The 14729-nt window shown below is 40.4% G+C and overlaps 1 protein-coding gene across 1 annotated transcript in view; it reads left to right on the top strand.

Moving 5' to 3' along the window:
• Window positions 1-14729, top strand: part of LOC111665963 (transmembrane protein 132C) — a 138695-nt gene that overhangs the window by 85834 nt on the left and 38132 nt on the right. The window contains exon 3 of the mRNA XM_023421127.2: window positions 6440-6583. Coding sequence (XP_023276895.1) covers window positions 6440-6583 — 144 coding nt within the window. The remainder of the gene's footprint in view (window positions 1-6439; window positions 6584-14729) is intronic.

The following is a 14729-nucleotide window of genomic DNA, read 5'->3' on the forward strand; positions in this document are numbered from 1 at the left end:
TTATAACCCCCTCATCCTCTATCTCTTCTTTTCTTTATCTTTCCATGTTTGTCTTCTTCAGTCTTTTATCTGTCCCTCTCTCTCATTTTATGTCTCTTCTCGCTTTTTTTTTTTTGTATCGTATAGCAGCGATAAATTTAGTTGGTTAAAGACCCCCTCCTGCTTCAGACAACCAGCTTTTCATACGTCACATACGTCACAGTTAACAAACAACATAAACAAATAAAAGCTGCTAACTACGCTAACCATTCTGATATGTCTGCTGGCCCCTGATTTTGGTCACAACAGACTCCTCATCTGAGTCTGAGTCTGACTGAGGCTCAAACATGTGGCGGAGTGTCTCCCATGTTTCCTCTAACGCTAACCATTTTGACACACGCTGCTCTTTCACGTGTCAACCCAGTGGTGGGCACGGCACAAGACTTGATTCAGAATTTCTCAATGAGGAAGAAAGCGAAGATGTGCCTCCAGCCCCAGTTTTTTTTTTTTTTTTTTCACTTTTTATGTGGAAAAAAACATGTTTAACAAAATATTAATCAGAGCAGATTATTTTTTACATTATTTAAAATATGTCTGGAGAGAAACATTAAGAGAGCAACAGCATTACACAGTTAAAATAGGAAACGCCAATGCCAGCAGCAATGGTGACAACTGCGACTTCCATGCAATGCTTCCTACCCCCACCCCCCACCCCCTGTGTGCAAGCACATATACACCTGCACACACAGAAATGCAGTCATTACAACGTTTGGATCAAATCCCCTCTCTGTTACTGGAGGGTTTTTGTTTGCTTCCTGATTTGAAAAAAAGACAATTAGTCCATTAACAATTTTCCCAATTAGCTAATTGTTTAGATTGTCAATAGATGAGGTGGCTTTAATGTATTCTCTAGGTCATTTGGTAGCATTTCAACACTGTGTGTGTGATGTTTGCAACACACTTGTCAGTAGTATGCCTATGTTGGTTGGTGATAATGTGTGCGTTATCCAATGGCGGAAGTGGATTATAGCCGAAGGGAAATTGGCTGATTAATTGATTGCTTTTAATTTAACACAGTGTCCCCTACATACCCATACATCCTGTAACAATGTGTTAACAAGTGTATGTCGAAACAAACTGTTTTTTTGCCCTACTGAGTCCAGTTTCTTTCACTTTAAATTCTTTGATAACCTTCAAAATAAAAGAATTAGAATTCATTTTGCTGGAAAATACAATCTCGCTAACCTCTACGGAGTAAGCTTTTCCCTTTTTTCTCAATCTTTCACACAATTTAGAGACTTTCGTTCATTAAATAGAGCAGCAGAAGAAGCAGGAGATGTTTTTTGTGCCCAAGGCCAAATCGTTTGCATTGTTAGATTGTGGTGAAGAGGTCACTGAGAGCAAAAGGAGACTCAGAGTCATATATGTTCCAAGCAATTTCCCCCAAATGAGAATCTTGACAATTTAAGGAGTGAACAGAGAAGTAGATAGGGTAGATATGTTTTTCTGTGTGTGTGTGTGTGTGTGTGTGTGTGTGTGTGTGTGTGTGTGTGTGTGTGTGTGTGTGTGTGTTAATGTCTTTGGGAACACAGCCACAGATTAGGTGGCACTACTTGCATTTTGACTGGAAGAGATTCCTGCGTTTGTGTGTGTTTGTGTGTCTATAAGAAAGAGAGAGTAAGAGAGAAAAGAAAGAGTGATAGAACGACAGAGAAGGAGGGAGAGACAGAAAGAGAACTGCTTACATACTCTTATTGTAAGTCACAGTTGGAATTGAATTTGTACAGAGGAGCAAAAAGCTCCAGTTTTTTCACTGTGTCAACTCTTTTACAACACTGTGCGAGCATGTGTGCTTGACATCGAGTGTGTGTGTGTGTTTGTGTGTGCTTGACTGCTTGTCCATGTGTGTGTGCGTGTGTTCCTGTGATGGTGGTCTCGCTCTAGTTGCTTCACTTTAAATCGCACACACCTTACAGAACACACACACACACACACACACACACATACATGCATGGATAAACCTCACTGAAGACAGAGGCTGTTTCCTACACTTAATTTCTCTCTGCAACATGCAAACACAAACGTATTTGTCAGTGCACACAAGATACATATGTGCACACACACACACACACACACACACTCACACCCACACTTCTTCTGAGCTTATCTCGGTGCAGTATGGAGCAGCTTTTGAAGGCAGTAGGGAGCCAGTTGTTGACGAGCCACTTAATAATTCCCTTGGACAGGCATGAAATTCTTTCCTTTTCTCTCTCTGTCTCTCTTTCTGTCTCCTTTGCTCCCTCACTAATATTCCTCTTCCTGCTGTGTTTTTATCTGTTTTCTCCCCCCGACCACTTTCTCTATTTTTCTAATTTTGTTCTGCTTTGTCTCATTTTCTCCACTCTGCTCCCTTTCTCTGTCTCTCCTTCTCTTCTCCTTTGCTCTTTTTTTTTCAGCTCTCCGTGATCCATCTTAGTATTCACTGGAAAACTTGCGTTGTTATGAACATGAAGGTTAATAAGGCAGTTGTAATGCTAGTCTCATTGTTGAATAAAGTGCTAGCCAATAAGTCTGTTTTTTTTTTGGACACGCATTTAATGTGCTCTTCTCAGGAGATCACTATGACAGGTTGCCATTGGTGGAAAACAAATGTAGTTCCATACAGTCCACGTATAGTCTATAATGAACAAATAAGGTTATGTTCTGGTTGAAGTCAGCCTGTGTGTGACGCATGTTCAACCCAGGTTGGAGAAAGGGTCATGGATCTGGGTCAGCTGATGTGCGTTGACACATGCAAGTAGACTACCAATGTCTTGTGCCACAGTTTCCCTCTGAACGGGGTATTCAGGCCCAGCCACATCAAAGTGGCACTGAGAAATTCATCTGCACTTATTTGAAATGGATATAGACGCTTGGTGGTGTAGGAACTATTCACAGGGCTAGTTGGTTATTTACTTTGGCTGGTGAGCCAACTGATAACATGTTAGCCACCCAGGTATATGCTAGCACGAGTCAGTCACAACAGCAAGAGTGGGGAAAAACCAGACTGAACTGATGTTATGAGAGTTATGTAAGGAAGCTTGTTAGCTCAGTTGCTAATCACAAGAAGAATAATGGAATAATAAGCTCACACTGTTTATTCCAAAGACCTACTGGTACCATTGACTCCCATCTCTTAGTTGCCTAAAAACCATATTTTTTAACGAAGAGTTTATACTTTAGATTTAGGGTTAAATAAAAGTGGACTGCACAGTACAGTGCAGTAGCTCTCCTCCATTTCCTACGCTCCATCTCCCTGTTCCCTCAGGGGTCAGCACTGTGTGGACACCTTGCATGCCAAAGTTCACCAAACCTCAAGCAGATTTATTTTGCCCTTGTGAAGAAATACACATATTGCGGCAAATCCATCGGGAAAAAGATGGTTTCACTGAGAAATTTTGCCATTTTAGATGCAGGTGTCACCGAGCCTGAAGTAAACTATCTAATTTTGACAAAAAAGCAACGTCAGATATAGAAATGCACTGCGTAGACACAAGACACAAATATAGAAACAACTTATTCATGATACAACAGAGGTTACAAGGGTGCCCCAAAAGCTAATGAACACACATGGACGTGCGGTGTGCTAATGTTGTCATGTCATTTTCACTCGATATATAAATTGAGTTAACAATGTTTATTTTATTTTTAATGGAGGATGTCTGTTCAGTTGTAACTCACTAGTGTTGTGGTGAAGATGGTTTTTATTTATTTATTTATTTATTTTTGGGGGTTTTTTTCACCAGTGGTGAAAATAGCAGAGATGTAAACATGATGTTATCTGTGGCAGTATGGCTTCCAAGAGATTACTGCCCCAGGATCCTCACACATACATTTAAACAGGTACATATAGGCTCCATACGAACTAACACAAACACATAGAAAAATACATCTGTCTTTACCTCCTTTCATCTTTCTTTTCCTACTCTTTGATTTTTTTTATCCCTCCATCTGCTCTCCTCCCCTCAAGGCGTAAGGAGAATCCTCTCGTTAATTTGCTATTTTTCTCTCTGCACGTCTGCTTTCTTTGTGCCCTTCATCTTCATCTCCAGCGCTCCCTCTTTCATCTTTTCCATGCTTTTAATCCTGTTTGTCCCCTCTTCTCCTCCTCCTCCTCCTCACCTGTTTCTCACCCTTAACCTGCGTAACTGTTTTCTGTCATGTTATATATCTATAGTAACTATTTCTGATTTAAGGCAAAGCGGAGCAGAGTGGGAGACGGAGACGGGTAAACTAAGAGAATTACAGATTAAGCAAGTGTGTGTGTGTGTGTGTGTGTGTGAGAGAGAGAGAGAGCAAGAGAGACAAAGAGATCTCATTAAGTAAAGGTCACATAGCTGTGTGTGGCAAAGAAAGGATAGGGCATTAGGCAACTTGTCACCGCTCACATGCGCTTAAACTCTTGTAACTCCTGAGTGCATGCATGTATGTGTGTGTGTGTGTGTGTGTGTGTGTGTGTGTGTGTGTGTGTGTGTGTGTGTGTGTGTGGACTGTGTGTGCATCAGAAGTGCTATAGTGTTAGGTGTATTTGTGCTATTTGTGGATGTGCACATGTTTGCATCCTTATGTGCTATTTATCCCTGAAGTTTTCTGCATATTTTGTGTGTGCGTGCGTGTGCGTGTGTGTGTGTGTGTGTGTGTGTGTGTGTGTTTGCTTTTTGTCTTCTCCTGTTTATTCATCTCTCTGTGGGTTGTAAGGGTTACATACAGTACATACAGTGTATCTGCAAATGTCAACGTGTATATTATATGTTTGTTTGTTTTTTTACATGCAAGTGACATCATGGTTAAAGGTTTTCATGTCGGACCCACATTTTCTTGTGTTTGTTTGTTTGTGTGTCCTCGCTGACATCATTCATCATCCTGTATCTATAGCAAAGTTTATATTGTTGTTTGTTGTTGTATATTTGTACTTCCTCACTTGTTGGTAGAGCAGGTGGATCATCGTCATAGGGTTGGTAGTTGGATCTCAGGCTCCTATCGAAGCATTCATGAGCAAGCTGAATGAAGTGGGGCGGCTCCGTTGCCACTGGTGTGTTGATGTGGGTGAATGGCAGCAGTTGTGTGGCCATTTTTCCTGTTTCCTGCTTGAAAAATATTGAATATTCACATATGGACACATATTCAATGTGTTCAGTTTCAATGAAGAGGTGGAAGCACGGAGGGGGACAGAAAAAGAGTCAATAAACTGGTTAAGAGGACTGGCGCTGTCCTGGACTGTCCCCTGCATGAGACCGTGGGGACCTTAAGCAGCTCCATCAGCAACAGACTGCTGCACCCACAGTGGGAGAAGGAGCTCCACCAGGTCCTTTGTCCTGATGATGACGACTTTTCAGCAGTAGCATACTGTTGTCTCTGTCACCATCACCCAGCACTTAAAACATCGCAGCTGCTTAACACAATATATCTCTGGAAATATATCTTATTCATTCATTTATCATTTTGTCACTTATTTATCAACGCATTTATCTTGTATATATAGTGTGCACATTTTTTACTCATCACTCACTCTTTTTTTCTTCTATTTTTAAGCTGCTTTAACAAGTGAATTTCAATCAATGAAGTTTCATCTTATCATTTGATCTCTTATCATCTTAATACAGTACATTTATTCTTTATTTCCTCTTCATCTTCTTCTGTTGTCACCCTGTATGCTCAGCTGAATTCCACTGTAGAGTAGTGACACTGTAGAGACCGTCGACACACACTCACACACACATTCACACACGCTCCCTATCTAGGAACTGTGGGCCCAGCAAAATACTCAGTAATCAGGCTTGTGTGTCTATTGGCGGTGATAAATGCCCCCTCGGAAACTCGATGCCAAATAATCAAGATTGACGCAGGCACACGGCAGTTTGAGATATGCGTGTGTGTGCCAGCTTGTTTGTGCTATTTTTGTTGGAAGGATCTAATCAAATGTAATCATGCTGATTACATTAATCGTGAGCTTTATAATCACCCCCTTTTTTTTTTCTCTCTCTCTTCCTTTTAAAATTCGCCCCTGGTCTCTGTTAGTTGTTTATTCCTGTCTCTCCTTCTGTGTCTTTCACCAGCATCAGTCATGTCTTCTTTCTCGTGCACTTTGGGTAGAGGTACTGTATGTTAAAGCTGGCATCGCAGCACGGCGCCAAAGGTCATGTTTAACAACAAGAAACAACAAAAAGTGTCCTGTGGCTCAAAGATAATAGACTGTTATATAATGCAACAATCTCTTATTGTAAATATTATATGTAAATACTTTTGCTTCTGTTATTCCTTCATAAAGCAACCACCAGCAGTTCCCAGCTTGAAAGAATGTAAATAAGGCTGTCAGTGCACAAGCATATTAATAACTAAATATGTAGCAGGAAGAAACTGAAGTTTTAAAAGTTTCGTTTTTTTTTTAACGAAACCTTTTTCTTTTTAATTCTCTCTTTAGGACACAGAAGTGGTGAACACGGCCATCCTTACAGGTCGGCGCATCGCCGTGCCCATCAAACTAGTTACCGTGGAAACCGATGGGCAGGTGAGGGAAGTGGACGACTCGGTCACCTGCAGCTCAACAGACGTGGACGTGGTCAAGGTACGCGTTCAAACTATAAGTCATTAAGAGTGAACCATGCTTCAACACATACCATAACTAAAATGATCTTATCGTCTTATCAGCAGTAGCTGCACCACACAGTTCAATTGGAGATGTTTTTTATTGGTCTGTATTGCTGCCTGCAGTGCATTTTGGGGGATGATGGTAAACCTGCAATTGGTAAACCAGTTAGATATTTTTCTTTGTGACTAAACTTGCTAAACTAAAAAAAAAATGGGCTCAGGAATACACAAAATATAAAATAAGTCATGGTCTGCAAGGTATGCAAAAATATGGATGAAGCATTCACAGAGAAACATTTACAGAATAGGGAGGAAGTGACAATAATGTAATGGGGTGAACTGTGGCTATTTTACACAGCAAGAAACCCATCCTGAATCATCATTATAATTCTCTCTGAGGATTAGTGTTGTTCTCTAATTCACTTTATACAGGTGATCATAATAAGACACTTATCACAGTGGGCAGGCTTTTTTAAATCTCACTCTCTGTTTTGCTGAATGTCAAATGAAAGCGATTCAGAACTGCTGATATGTGGGGAAGATTGCACATGCAAGAAAGCAACATGTATTTGTTTATATTGTTTGATGTTAGTTACTTTTGTTTCAGTGTTTTTGGTAAAGTAAAACAGACTCAACTAGAATGACCAAAGACCAAAATCCCTGGACCCGCCCCTTTAACCAGATTGCACTCGGCCCAAGCTCCGTCCCTCCACCCACAAACAAACACACAACCAAACAGACAGACAGACAGACAGACATAGGTGAAAAAATAACCTTCTTTGTGGAGGTAATAGAATATGATGAAAGGATGCTGACTAAACAGATGATCATTAGAAGAACTCAACGAACGACAGCTACGTTTAAGCTCCGCCTCGAGGATAACGTCCACAGGGAACCTTTAAGTTCCTAAACCTATAATTTCAGCAACATATATATAGTCAAACTATAACTGCATGTGCGATCTGCTGGTTATTTTTATAAAATTTTAATTAACCACATGAACCTTTGTCCTCTTGTTAATTTAAAACCTGTTGGTTATGACTTCTTCAGTTTATTTGGAGACCACAACATCATTAATTATCTCTAATGAATCCAAGGTTAAAGGTGCCGTGTGCACTAAACCCCAATTTCTAAGTTCACTGACACTTGGGTTTGAACCTACTGGAGGCACATGCTCAAGTGCTAAAACAACTCTACCACATAAAACTACAACAGAACTACTGTACTGATTAATAAAGCTGAAATACTTAAAAAAAACACATCTTTACAGAAACAAGCCAATGCCAGGGAGTGAAGATTGATTCCTCTTGTGCTACGTTCCCTGTGCCCTCAGGGCCTAAAATGAAACGCACCCTTGCTGTGACAGTTTCAATATGAAGCCAATTTCCTCCTACAAGCCAACAGGAGTGGTGCTGTTTAAGTACGATCAATAACAACAGAGTGAAAATGGAAGTAACTAATTCAGATAGATGTAATGTTAGTGTGCTGTGTATGTGTGTATGTACGGAAAGGAAAGTAAATTAAAGTGTGTAGGAAAGGGATGTTTGCTTGTATGTATGCATTAGTGTGTGTGTGTGTGTGTGTGTGTGTGTGTGTGTGTGTGTGTGTGTTTATCCGTGTACATTCTCTAAAGTGAAGTCACAGGCTTCATCTCTGGGATAAGCGCAAGATTTCCAGTCGAGCTGATTCATGTTCAGCTAATGCAACCTAAATCAAACCCTTGTCTTCCCATCGATTTCGTATGCAGTCACTCCTCGGCTAAAATCCACTTCACGTTCAGTCAGAATGCACCTGAAAGAACAGCTATAATCAGTGGCTGAAGCTATACCAGTGCGTCTTTCCTTCCTCTCTAAATCAGGGAACTCAGGTGCAGAGGTAGCAAAACACATTAGGAGAATTCATAGGCAACTGTTGTGCTGCAGTCGCAGGGTGGATCCTTTTGTTTTTTTTAATCACTGAAACTTAAACTCAGGGCTTTAGCTTGAAGAAAAGATGTCCTGAATGACTTCACCGTTCCACAAATCTACTCACACTGCCTATTATTGACATACACGCTGTAAAATTTGGGTACAGGAAGGCAATAGGCTTTTCTCACTAAGAAAGAAATGTGTCTTTCAACAACAGCATCCATCAAATGAAAGACACATTTCCTTGCCAGGAAGTGTCAGACGAGGGAAGCAAAATCAATCAATTTAGATACATTTTAGGACAGCACGTTGTTATTATGTCAGACCTTGATATAACACAGCACAGAGGAGACTCTATAAACTCACTGCTGTATATGGATAAGCTGTTTAGCAACCTTTAGCCTTCCTTTGTGCTGATCGTGTTTGTTTGTGTGACAAAGCAAGAGTGTGTATGTGATGACTGAGTGTTAGCAAACTGTTGTTGTTTGTTGACATCTGATCTGACATATATTCCCTGTCTCGCATTTCCTTACACACACACACAGCTTTAACACAGACAGCTGTTTGACAACGACACCCATGGGGTATAACTCCAGGTAGCTGTAGCTGTCAGTGAGTCACTGTGACAGCTGCAAAGTACAATCCAGAGAGCCGAGGCATCACACACACAGAGGACTGTCGTGCCCTGAGCTTTGGCTCTAAGGTGGCACTTCCTCACAGGCTTCAAACAAAATGTGCATCTTCTGCCAGAGTTGTCAAACCTAAACTACTACAGCTCCCCAACTTATTGCACAAAGACATGTCCATTTAGATGTGCAGTGCATGATTGAAAATGTACTCAGGGCTAAATGTGGAGTTAATGCCTCGCTTCCATTATTTCCATTATGGCTATGACCATTTTTCATTGGTAAAGGTATCCTTCATCATGTGATCATGTTCTGCCCTTTACAGTCTGAGTAACACCGTTCATGTGCAGTGAATCTGGCACACAACATTTTGACCAACAAATACACTACTCCATATAAAACGACAGAAGCTGTTGTTTGTCCATGCTCTCTACAAAGTGATTTCTGATCTGATGCCCTCATCGACAGGCCTGCCGTCTGGTGTCAGTGTTAGTAAACCAAATACACTTTATTGATATCAAACTTTGCACAGTTGATTTACAGCACAGAGAAAAAACTACACAATAATATAAAGTTAAAAAAAATTTGTATATAAATCACATGGTCACACAGTGCACATAGAAAAAAAATACATTGTTTGCCATCTAGAACGACACACAGAAATGTTTTCTGATCTGACGCTCATATCAACAGGACATCGTTTGACTGTGCTGAACCAAAATCAATAAAAAAATCATCCTAATACTGTGGTTGTGGCCACACCAAGATTTCATACCATATTCATCGCAGTAGTAGCTTTTACAGTTCCTTTAGAGGTTCCAGGCCGCTGCAAAAATGAAAAGCACTAAACCGGCAGAGAAAATTAATGAATGAATCAAGCAATGACAGCAGTCTCCTTCACAATTGTTTAAACTGTCACATTCCACTTTTTACTGCAGGTCTGTTGAGCAGCTGCTCCACTTAGGCTTCATTTTTTTTAAACTTGTAAGAATGAAAGATAAACTTGTGAGGGGGAAAATGTGTCTCTTAGCAGTAGTCTGAGGAGTTGTTGTAAGAATGGTTTAAGCAATATTAGGGTTCTCATTTGGTTTCACATGGCATTCCATTAACCAACCTTTTTTTTTAATTGCTCATGGTAGATAAATGTTTGCAGGGGAAATTGCTGAGCACTCTTCCCTGCCCCGCTAATGTAAGTATAGATGAATATGAGTGGCTGGACCTGTCACTGGCTGCAGCGTACTGCTGTAGATTTCACTGAAGCAGTTCTTGTTCAGTTAAGCCCATTTATCCTTGACAACAACATAAGCAGCAGTGATGTACTACATAGATAATAACTCCTCTCCTCTTCTTCAGCCCTTCCTCCCCCATCCTCTCATTCTCTGTCAGTGTAAACTAGCTTGTTAAGTTCCCTTGAGATGCTGTCATTTGTGATGTGTGTATGTGCATGCGCTGCTACTGTTGACACAGCAATATGTGTAGGTCACTGGTGTCACAGCTAGTAGGGGACAGATAGGGGACAAGCACACACATACACACAAATTAGTAGCATTATCCTGACCTCACGCAAGCCTTTCTCTAACAAAGCAAGGGGGTGAGAGAGAGGAGAAGATGGGATGAGGAGAAGATGAGGGGTGGATCGATCGAGGAGAGGAGAGGAGAGGAGAGGAGAGGGATGTAGGGGAAGTAAAAACAACACAAGAAATGAGGTGGAAGATAACAGAAGAAGAGAGGAAAAGGAAAGACGTAAATGTAAAGAGATTATTTTTTACCTAAGAAAGCAAAACAAACTTGTCACAAGACGATATCCCACCGGCTTAACACCCAGACCCCTAAGTAGAAACAGCTGACTATCGGTAAAAGCCAGGGATAGCCATCAATACCTAAGACCCCTTTTATTAGATTGTTGTTTTAAAAGTAACCAACTGAAAACAAGTCAGCCAGAGTCGGGGTTTTCAACCAACTCATGTAACTAACATTAGCCAGGTGGCTAGCTGCAGCTGATTCAAATCTGCCAGGGTTTGTTTTAAAATGTTCCAAAAAAGATATGAGTGGATAAATTGCTGTTATCACTGTAAACAGCATTTGTAGCATGAACAGAGAGCTGGACAGATATACGCACACATTCGTGCAATCATGGCCAACGCCATACTGTACATACATAAACAAAAAAAACAGTGTTTCTCCTCCATACTGGACATACACACACTTGCTACTATACTTGTTTCACGTTACTGTTCACACACACACACACACACACACACACACACACACACACACACACACACACTCAAACACACAAAAAGATCATCTCGCAGACGCACCCAGGAGCTTTGAACGGTAATTGGTTCATGTGGAGATTCCTTTAGTGATGTCGTCAGTAATTGAATTTGACAAAGAGGAAGACAAAAAGCCTCAGAAGTGATGGAGGACGGTGTATGTGTGGGAGATTTTGTGTGTGTGTGTGTTTGTGCTTGTGTGCGTGTGTGTATGTGTGTGTGTACCTGCATGTGTTAGGACAGATCCAAAGCAGATTAAGAATTGATCCTTGTGCCATTTAATGAACCAGTTGCAGAGTTTGACACACACCTACGTGATCCCACATGTATGCACACACACACGCGCACACACACACACACACACACACACAGAACTCTGTCCTTGGAAAGGCACTATGTGTTTGTACTTGCATATCTTTGTCAGGACATTACAGGATTTTTGATGAGAAATTCAAAAAAGTATCTATCACATTTGAAACAGAAGTGGCATTTCATGTCCTCACTTTACATTCTCTGTCTTTTCCAATCAATTACAGTGTAATTAGCAGGTTGTCCTCAGCGTGAGGCTTGAGGATGCTTCAGTGTAAAATTGATGAACACACTAACTGTTGCACTTCTCAAACTTGTCAAACTTGTAACCGTTTACCTGCAACTCTGCTCTCCTCCTCCGCACTGTGGGTTACAGTTTCTCATTTCGTGGCTTCAGTTGGGTTAAAGTTTGGACCTGAATGATGTCTTACAGTTTTTGTGCATAGTTGGGACTGTGGTTAAAGAAAGTGCTTTATCATAGTTTGAGGTAAGAAGACATCAATCAGCTGGATCCTGTTTTCTGAAGGTCATGAAGCTGTTCTTGTCTTTGGAGGCGGTGGAGCACATCGCATTTAAAATGAAAGAGGAGAATTTTTTATTTTTTATTTTTTTTAAAGGAGGTGAGCCTTCATGCTGCCACTGCACCGTGCACGTGGGAGGAAAACTATGAGGTGAGCTGGACACACTTCCAGTAAATGTTGAAGGTAGGAGCTGGCCTTTAAAAAAAGCTTGACAGAAAACAATTATGTGAAAAAAGAATTGAATAGAACACAACAAATTTATTTAAGATTACAGATCAGAAAAAGAGCAAAGAAATGAATTAGAGCTGTACACTGCACATCGCAAAAGTAAAGGCAAAATTATGACACAAAAAATCAACAGTGACATGAAGTGGGAGGAGCTTCTCCCTACTCAAAATTCCCATTTCAATTTTGTATCTCATAATGATATTCTAAACATACACAAACATAGTCTCGTGTATATTTGTCAGTCCTATTACCTTTTTGTTATGGCCATCGGTTTGACCGCTTTGTTTCTGAGAAATCATGTTTGTTTGGTTTTTTTTTTTGTTTGTTTGACATGGTGCGTGGCTCGAAAATATCCTGCCACAGTACCCATGAGGCTCGGCCACTATTGTTATAGAGAGTCAGAGATGCGAGGTAGTTGTGAATTCGAGAAGTTGTTGCAGCTGGTGATGTATAAGATATATCAAAAATGCATCCTGGGAGTCGTACTTGGATACATACAAGCTGTAGAAGTGCCCCAGCTGTCTATGAGAAACATGAATGGAGCCCATAGTTCCTCCCACTTAACAGTTCTCTACCACACCTGGGGACAAAGAGCTAGTCCAAACCTTTATGGTGAGGGTTAGTATCATGCTTATGTAAAGGCAAAGTAATCTCACTGTTGTGGGTGAGGTGACGGAACGCCTCCTGCGAGTTAATGTGAGTCAGCACAATGTCCTCACAAGTGTCGAAACTGTGTGTTTGGGTATTTGTGAGTGTCTGGTAGAAAAGGCTGATTGTACAGTCGCACTGTTTGGTGACATGAGGAATAAAAAATGATTTGTACGAGCTGAGAGGGCAATAAAATGTAGAGTTAAGCAAAAGAAAACCGTTTAAGAAAACGTATCAGGCTATCATCAGCGCTGATAAGGCACCTTCTTTTTTTTTTTGGCTGGCTTTTTTGAAATATATGCATCCAAAGTAATTATTAGTGTGTTAGTCAGCACAGGTGCCATATCAAATTTAGTTAGAGAATTAAAAAAATAAATCATGAGCAGGTTTTTGTGACACCAAATCCCTCATCTCCCTCTGGGTTTAACAATACTATGATGCGACCTTCTGTCATTTCTTTTGAGTTCATTTCCAGTTACTGCTGAGTGTTGCTTGCACTATGACACACTATTCCTAACACCAAGCCTTAGGAGCTAAATGCAGCTAATCAAAACTGATGTTATCTTACTCAGAGTCTTAACATGTTCCAGTGCATTGCTTGTGTTTTCTGTCTCTCTCTATAGCTGCAGCCTTTAGGCACCAGGATTGGATAAAATAAATATATATTTATACATACATATATATATGTACATAGCACAAAGAATGCTGGGTGATCTACTATATTTAATGTTCTGTCCTCTTGCATTAAATCGGGGGTCAATCTATTATGGGTACCATTCTGTACTTCACTGTAGGTCGCTATGGGAGTCTATGTACATGCATCAAAGTCACAAGGACAATTTCCTGTACATTTATTGCTCTTGGCAAATAAATTGATTCTTTGCGCTTCTCCGCAGCATTAAAGGTTTAGAGCTGCTGCCCGGCGGCTGATTAAAACGGTTAAAACAAATTCAAAAATGAATCATATCTTGAATGTTTTAAGCTCCGCGCCAGGTGTGTATACTGTACATTTTGTTTTCAAGTACACACTCAGCCAATAAGAAAGCAAAAAGGAAGCATTTATTTTTGAAGAAGGCCGTCTATTCTATTCACCATTTTTTAATCTCACGAATGCTTCTGAATAGATGATAATTACCCTCACCTGGGGTTATTTATTTTTTTAAAGGGACTCAGTAGTCCTGTGTAATTCTGTGAGCTCTGCAAAAACACCGGTGCTGGGCTCACCAAACAATATGCAGTTGTGCCATTGTGAGTTATGTGTCAACAAAGTGGTGCATTTAATTGCTTTGTACAACTCAACTAATCAACTAATCAAGTTTGCCTTTATTAACCTATAAAATGTCTCAGCTGCTTGTTGCTACCAAACAACCACCGATTGCTGCAGGACACTGTTAAAGCATAAATGTAGTATTTAAACAATACAATTTAAATGATAATAAAAGCAGAATATATGGCCTCTGAACTCCCTCTGAAGCGTGACTACATCTTCACATTCATGTCAGATCATATTATGGTGCATTCTTTAATTGCTAGACACAAAATCTTTTGGTGGCTATGAGATTGGCCATCAATTTAAAAGCAAAGCAAAGATAATGTTCACTTTAAGGG

Source organism: Seriola lalandi, unplaced genomic scaffold (genome assembly GCF_002814215.2).
Source record: "Seriola lalandi dorsalis isolate HSWRI2012SDOR001 ecotype SW California unplaced genomic scaffold, Sedor1 jcf7180002054664, whole genome shotgun sequence".
Lineage (NCBI taxonomy): Eukaryota > Metazoa > Chordata > Actinopteri > Carangiformes > Carangidae > Seriola > Seriola lalandi.